The sequence below is a fragment of the Crassostrea angulata genome, chromosome 8 (genome assembly GCF_025612915.1).
Source record: "Crassostrea angulata isolate pt1a10 chromosome 8, ASM2561291v2, whole genome shotgun sequence".
Taxonomy (NCBI): Eukaryota; Metazoa; Mollusca; class Bivalvia; order Ostreida; family Ostreidae; genus Magallana; species Magallana angulata.
In genome coordinates, this window is record NC_069118.1 from 23,243,466 (window position 1) to 23,251,002 (window position 7,537).

Below are 7,537 nucleotides of genomic sequence, written 5' to 3' on the forward strand. Positions count from 1 at the left end.
TTTAACGCTTCCGTTTGTTGTTCAAAAAACGTTTAAAACTACAAATTGTGAATACTTTCTTCACTCAAAAACGCATACCTACTTGTAAAACAAAATAAAAGATAATCGTATTACAGTGCCATATTTTCTATATCACATACATGTATTAACGTTTACGATAATAATCAAAAGGCCTTTGTGATATATATATAATTATATATTATCACATCGGCTGAGCCCTATGGCTAGAAAACAGGACCTTTTCCTGTCCTTGATAAAATATCATATAATGATGTACTCACAGTCGCTCTAGCATATGAGATTAAACGAACGCGACAACTATAATTATACAATTGTACAGTCTGAATTTCGCTTTGAAAAGGAGAACAATTTAAAATTGGCATTACATTGATTATGCAACACTAACTGCGTAGATGTCCGACTGATTCCGGTAGAGATAATTCTGGACTAGTTCAAAGTTCGCCGCTATCAGTAATTTAATTTTTACCGCGTTTTAAAATGTGTAAAAATATGCCTGTGAATTATGAGTGAAACAATTAGAGGGATAATCACCGACTGTGTTGCGGGGATAAGCATACTACTTGTATTGGGAGTTGCATTCTTTATTTACGACTTGGGACTGCAACATGTTTACCAAGAATTACATGAACTTCGTGCAGAGTTATCTTCCGTTAAACAGAGAAATCAGGATTTAGAAATGAAAATGAGATTTATAGAAGATGGTGTTCAAGAACAAACGTTTTCACGTCAAAAGGACGATGAATTCGATCAACCTGAAATTCCTTCTGCTGAATTTGAGTTGTCAAGCGAAGTGCAGGCACTGAATGAACCTGATACATGTACAACAGCTGTCTATGCAAGAGACTTGTTTGATGATGTTTGTATTTGGGACATTCCGCAGATTAAAAGACCAAAGACCAGAAGAAAAAGTGGTGTCAAATACAAACGGAAATTAAATTCCAAAAGAACCTCGTCCTCTAGCTACATAATTAAGAGAAAATCACCTCGACAAATTTGCAAAACAGAACGTCAGCTAAAGCAAAGACGGTTTGCTACAAGGGGAAAAGGATTCTCAAAATCTGGAAGGAAGGGTAAAGCAACCTCAAAACCAAGAGGAAAGCACAAAGCAACCTCAAAACCAAGAGGAAAGCGCAAAGCAACCACCAAACCTGCAACACTAGTGAAATCAACCTCTCGATCAAAGATTTACGCAACTTCAAAAAGAGACAAAAAGGTTAAAGCAACTTCTAGACAAGCCTCAAAGGTAAAAGCATCTCCAAAACAAACCACCCAATCTAAACCAGCTTCAAAAACTAGAGGAACGGCCAAATCCACAGGTTCTAATGCTAGAACCCAATCCAAAATGTCTGCCAAGCCTGTGAAAGTCAACAAAGCTGCAGCACCCAAAATGAGGAACACACGAACAGCCTCCCAGTCTGTGAGGAAACCCCCGGCACACAGGAGAGCTTCTGCTTCACACAGAAGAAGAGGCTGATGAGAGACTAGAAGACTTGCTCAAATCTCTAATTAATCCTACCTGCTCTCTTCTCTACATTTTGATACTGACAATTATGGTATAACCAACCATTCAAGTCAGATAGAGAGCAGATACATGTATTTAGATTTTCTCAAGTAATAAAAAGGCTGTTTGTAAATTTAGGGATTTTATGACATTCTGTGAATGATTCCTTCAAATGATAAAATACATCCGATCAATGGTATAATATTTAATTCATTCATAAGTTTTAATAAATAACAGCTATAGAGTATCTCAATGAAAAATAAAATTATTTTTCAGCTAACAGTTATACCGTAATAACTGTTAGCTGATGAATTATTTTATTTTTCATCGACTTATTAGAAATGGACACAATTTTTTTGTTCTGAAAAGTACATTCAAGAAAATGATTCAAAATATGACACATGTTATTAGGTTTTTATTCATGTCCATTGCTTTATCATCTCTTGTTAACTTTTCATATGGACATTTACAATGTAAGAACTTGGTTCAGTAATTGATAATAAACAGGCAATTAACAATGATTATGAAATTGAAAATTCATTTTAAAATGTACAAATTAACATTTTGGATAGTATTACTTACAGTGTTCATGATTCACAATATGGGATTTTTTTATGAATGGTATTGGTAATGTTTATCTCACCAGTATTGTCAATATTTATGAAACTCTTCTTTGTAAGTTATATAATAGTTTTAGAAACACTTCCATACATTTAAATGGCCCAGTCCCCCCTCACATGTATCTCTTCACTTTCCGTACAAAAAACAGTCCATAGGTATTTTTTTTTACATATTTAAAAATGATATGAACACTTCTCTATACAACATACATCTCTGATTCACTTGATTTTGACAACATGAGGTGCAAGCAGTTCAGGGTCAATTAAAGTCTTTTCTAATGGAATGTCAATGTTATAGTCATGTGTTTGCTGTCGCCGTGGTAACCCACGTCTGCTGCGCTGTGGAATGGGTAGTTCGGAATGGTGTGCAGGAAGAGGCTCCGTGAAGAAGTAAGGATGGAGCAGCGCCTCTTTGGCAGATATTCTCTGTTTGGTTGGATAAACGAGGAATTTCTTCAGAAGGTTCAAAGCCTCAGCAGATGCATCAGGAACTATTTCTTCAAGAGGGATAGGGTTGTTCTCAGGAAATGTGATTTTATTGTAGTCTGGCAACTCAGAAATGCCCTGAAAAGCAAAATTAGCCAGATATCAAAAGAAATAATGAGATTTTTTTAATTATAAATCAATGAAGGTTTTTTTTTAAGTACATAAATCAATTTTATTTTCTTCTAGATGATAAAATGCCAAATTAGATCCTCAGTGAGCTCATATATGAGTAACATACTCTTTAAGTGGTTATTTATGGATGAAAGAAACTTATACTAGTTACGCGTTGAGCTCAAAACTGCATAAAATACCCCTGCGCGTATGGTAAAAAAAACAACAAAATTTAGAGTCATAAATCACGCATCCGCATATTTGATACCCAAGCGTGTTGTTTGACTGTAAAAAACGCATACTTATTACTTAACCACCAGCATAGTAACCACTTTTACAGTAGGCACAATCTAGAGCACCAAAGAATTCTGGGATGAAAAGAAGAGAGGAAATAAAGTGAAATTTCTCGTCCCAACAACAAACAATACAAAGACTTACAGGCCAGATCTTCTCATTAGGAGTACCCAGCACTCGTAACACTTGGCAGAGCTGTTCTATGTCATTCTCTCCCTAAAAACCACAAAAATATCATAACTATTTTTTTTATTATCAAACACTTATTAATGAATTTTCAATTAATTCACAACTCTTCTCATTGTAAAAATACATGTTTTATGTAATTTACTTTTACATCAGTTGTATTATTCAGTCAAAAATATTTTCAATTTCACTTAGAAGAATTTTTTTGTAGCTTAATTAGCATGTAAAGCAAAATGTTTAAAAATGTATAAGATGTTTCACTTACTGGAAACAATGGCGAGTTGTTCAACAGTTCCCCAAAGATACAACCAACGGCCCTAAATACAAAGCAGAAAAAAAACTTTTGAAATAAAGGAATATTCAGCACCTTCTGTCTCTATTACATATATACTTAGTGCCTTCTTAATTAATGCTTGTAACTTTTTTATCAAACAACCTGTCAGTAAATTATTACAAATTGTTACATGAACATTCATGCAAAGTAAATAAATACATTTCATCATATTTTTTTACAATTGTAAATAGCTTATTTAATATGGATCTGCCTCTTTTGATAAACTCTGAAAGTACATGTATAAGTTTGTCACAAATAGTACACCCATTTGCCTCAAGTACTCAAAATGCACTTGCCACCTTTTATCCAAAATGCATCAATTTAAACTCCCACCCTTGGTCAGAATTATATTTAATTTACATTGATATCTTCACATATTTACCAGAGATCCACTCCTTCGTCATACTTCCTGGCACCATACAACAGCTCCGGAGCTCTATACCATCTACAAACACAGATACACATGTACTATAAATAAATCTGCGAGGAAAACCAAACACCGGAATTTACATGAAAGGAAATCAATCCATAAACATTGACACTGTATGAACACACGAGAGATGGGTTTAGGTATACATGTACATGTAACAGTACATGTACCTTGTGGCCACCTGGTGGCTATACTGCCTGTCCCCTTTGTTCTGAAACACTCGAGCCAATCCAAAGTCAGCAATCTTCAGATGTCCTGTAGAACTGATCAGCAAGTTAGCAGGTTTCAGATCCTGGAAAATTATAAATAAATACAATTTACATTGTACATCGTATTACCTGTAGGCCTTATGCACCTACATAATGATACATATGTGTACATCTACCATTGCATGGCACTTCGTAAGAAATTTGTATCACTGCATTTCTTTAATAGATTTCCTTACCAGTAATATAAAAACATATGGAAATATCAGACAATATTGATTTTTACTGATAAAGTAATAAACATTTACACACCCTGTGCATGATGTTGTTCTCATGACAGAAGGCCACCCCTTTGAGCAACATTAGCATGTAAGATTTGACCTGACCTTCAGTCAGTGGTTTTTCTGTGTTTCGAATGACCTCTGAAAGGTCGGACAACATGTACTCGAAGGCAAGGACAAGGCTCGTTCCATGAGGAAACACCTCTCGAAGCTTCACAACCTGAAATATACAGTTCCATACATGCCAGGTCATTTGATCAGCTGAATCTGTATGTATAGCTCTACATGAAAATTTAGTTTAGCGTGCCATAGAGCTTAAGTTCCTCTGAACATACAATGTATGAAAAACTTCCATGCAGTCAAAATCTGGCAGATTCAGAAAACTTTTATTTTTGGGGTGGAATATGTGGGACCCAATTATTTTTACAAATTTGACGCAATTATTTGATATGCATGAATATCTATTGTTTCTTCATCTCTTCAGAGGGTAGATAAAACATGACACTTTTCAGTACATGTACATCATAGTAAAGCTCTTGAACAGAGTCAATAAAATAATAGCTGGATGAATTTACTTACATATGGATTGTCTTCGATTTCTTGAAGGGCTTTTATTTCTCTGTTCCAAAATAAAATGTACATATTTATGAATTAAGCTGTGTAAATATTAAAAATCTTCAGAGTGAACTTTTAATAGGTGTATTTTGAAAACTAAGGTACATAAACATTCATGCAATTAACATGATTATAAGGTAAAGTTTATTAAAACTCATTGACAAGCTGATTCTGTTCAATACCTCAAGGCAGTATGTGGGATACCATCTTCTAATTTCCTTAAAGGAACTTTTTTCAAAGCCACTACCTCTCCACTCTATACAAAGATATTCAATTTGAAAATATTATCATGAAAATATATTTGTACCGCATTTCATACTTCTATCTTATTTTTTACTCGATTTGAAGATATATTAAATCTATATAGTTCAAAAACTAAGAAAATCTACCATTATTAAAACTGAGCATCGGGTGGAGACAAGCAATTTAAAATTTGTACATTTTGGGTACTTTTCTGAATCACCATCAAGGAAAGTAAACCATTCTTAACAAGTTAACAATAATATATGTTTCAAACACAAATCAGAATAAAATGGTTTTCAATAAATACCTCAATATGTTTTGCTTTCAGAACAATGCCGTGAGCTCCTTCACCTATCCTGCCTAGAATTGTGTGCTGGTCCATTTTTTTTTTTTACTGAAAAAAAAAATGAGGAAATTGCAAAGTTAAACTATCCTGTTCAGTATTAAATAAGATCCAGATTTAACGGTGAATAAATACTGTAATATCATTACATTATTATGTTTTATTTAGTCCCATTGGGAAAGGCGTATACTGCTTCAAATGTTCATGCTATCCTGGGTAAATTATATCATATGTCTATACATCCCTGATTATAAATACAAGTAATTTTTCTTTTCCACCTTAATTGTGTCACATCAAGTGAAATTGGCCATTGTAGTCATTCATTCATTCTTTCATTCTTTATTTCTTTAAGCTTTGTAGCTCATCAGATTTTACAAATTAAACATAGTTAAGTATAGAAGTGGGTAGTCAGATCATTTCTCATACAAAAGTTAACTTGAATACAGAACTGAAAGGTCAATCTGTATACAATGAATTTCACTCATACACAAATCTTAAAATCACAACTTTTAAACAACTGATTTATGTAAAACTCCAAATTATAATTATTACCCAACATGAAACATTTGACATTGTTTATAAAATACACACAAAAGGTTAAATAATCATACAATATAATGGGAAACTGTTACTCTTCTCGTTCAATCTTAACAATGTGACATGGGAGACTTCCCATATACAGATATACAAGAATATATCAAGCAGTATTAAGTCCATTACATAAATGGGTATACATTAATCAGTTAATAATAGAACTAGGAAAACTGTTTAACTATATGTTAAGGTCATTCTAATCAGCGCGAAGAAAAACTACAAGTTTCTCCGGTAATAAGATTTACAGTTACAACAAAACTCCATGTTAAATTAATTTCTTGCCCAATCTACATGCAGCAAGTTGAAGTGTTGTTTTCACTGAATTTACATTTCTGCAACAAATCAAATGGCTGTTTTTTATTTTATAAAATATTGTGCATACCTTCTGGTGTTACACAGCTGGTATATTATTCCGTATACGCATTATTTTGGAATTTATTATAGTAAATTCAGTCTGAGAAGAATCGGAATGTTGTTAGGAAAGCCGGAGTCAATATTATCTCCAAACATTAGAGAGCACTTAAAGGGAGCAAACTTTGTTCATTCAAATCCTTTTGGTCTCTTCTTGATATTATATTATCACAGAGTTCAAATATTGATCGTTGATAATTTTCGCAATTTTTATGTTGCCCATAACTCTGTTTTACCATTGTAAAAAAAAAATAGAGTACATGTAGGTGTTTTTTGTTTATTTTTTTAATGGGGGTGGGATGGGGTGCATGGGGATGATCATCCTGATATAGAACTATACATCTATATACAGCAGTACAGAGGCTGAGTGCATGTTGGTCCAAAGTAAAATATTAAAAAAAATCAAATATAAATGGAATTTCACGAAACTTTTATACACTATTTGAATTGTTCTTGCAAGTACAGCCTTAATCGATTGACGCACAGTTTCTGCACTTTGCTTCACTAAAGCCAAAAAGACATATGCATTAAAACTACATGTATATGTACATCTTTGATTAAATGGACCTGGATCATGCTCAAATCAAGATACTTTTCCAAGGGGGTGTAATTTTGTTTGCCAAAGGGGAAGAGGCCCAACTATCGAAGCCTATACATTACATTTAGTTTTTTGTTTTGTTTTGGTTTGGTTTGGTTTGGTTTGGTTTGGTTTGGTTTTTTGGTTTTTTTGGTTTGTTTGTTTGTTTTATTTTTTTTTTGGGGGGGGGGGTTGGGGGGGGGGGGGAGGGGGTAACTTAATTTACTATACATGCAAGTGAATTTTTAAAAGAATTTTGATTTTAAAAAAAAATTAGGGGGGGG

General features: G+C 33.4%; 2 protein-coding genes across 2 annotated transcripts; one reads left to right on the forward strand and one right to left on the reverse strand.

The window, feature by feature from the left end:
- Positions 1–697: 697 nt before the first annotated feature.
- LOC128160806 (serine/arginine-rich splicing factor 4-like) lies at positions 698–1,495 on the forward strand. Its single transcript, XM_052824132.1, has one exon. It carries the CDS (start codon positions 698–700, stop codon positions 1,493–1,495), a length of 798 nt encoding a protein of 265 aa, XP_052680092.1.
- Positions 1,496–1,922: 427 nt separating this feature from the next.
- LOC128161292 (cyclin-dependent kinase 20-like) lies at positions 1,923–6,785 on the reverse strand. The gene is made up of 10 exons (XM_052824548.1): positions 6,648–6,785; positions 5,636–5,722; positions 5,268–5,341; positions 5,050–5,089; positions 4,502–4,690; positions 4,154–4,275; positions 3,936–3,998; positions 3,485–3,536; positions 3,178–3,249; positions 1,923–2,706 (listed from the first exon to the last, which is right to left on the reverse strand). Exons 2-10 carry the CDS (start codon positions 5,708–5,710, stop codon positions 2,362–2,364), a joined length of 1,032 nt encoding a protein of 343 aa, XP_052680508.1. The 5' UTR covers positions 5,711–5,722; positions 6,648–6,785; the 3' UTR covers positions 1,923–2,361.
- Positions 6,786–7,537: the final 752 nt, after the last annotated feature.

Excerpts from the sequence above, each read along its gene's own strand:
- LOC128160806 (XM_052824132.1), top strand. The coding sequence starts at position 698 with ATGAAAATGAGATTTATAGAAGATGGTGTTCAAGAACAAACGTTTTCA.
- LOC128161292 (XM_052824548.1), bottom strand. The coding sequence starts at position 5,710 with ATGGACCAGCACACAATTCTAGGCAGGATAGGTGAAGGAGCTCACGGC. Across the intron at positions 4,276-4,501 it reads AGAACAACATCATGCACAGG|GATCTGAAACCTGCTAACTT; the intron begins GTGTGTAAATGT and ends ATAATTTTCCAG. Across the intron at positions 2,707-3,177 it reads CTAATGAGAAGATCTGGCCT|GGCATTTCTGAGTTGCCAGA; the intron begins GTAAGTCTTTGT and ends TTTGCTTTTCAG.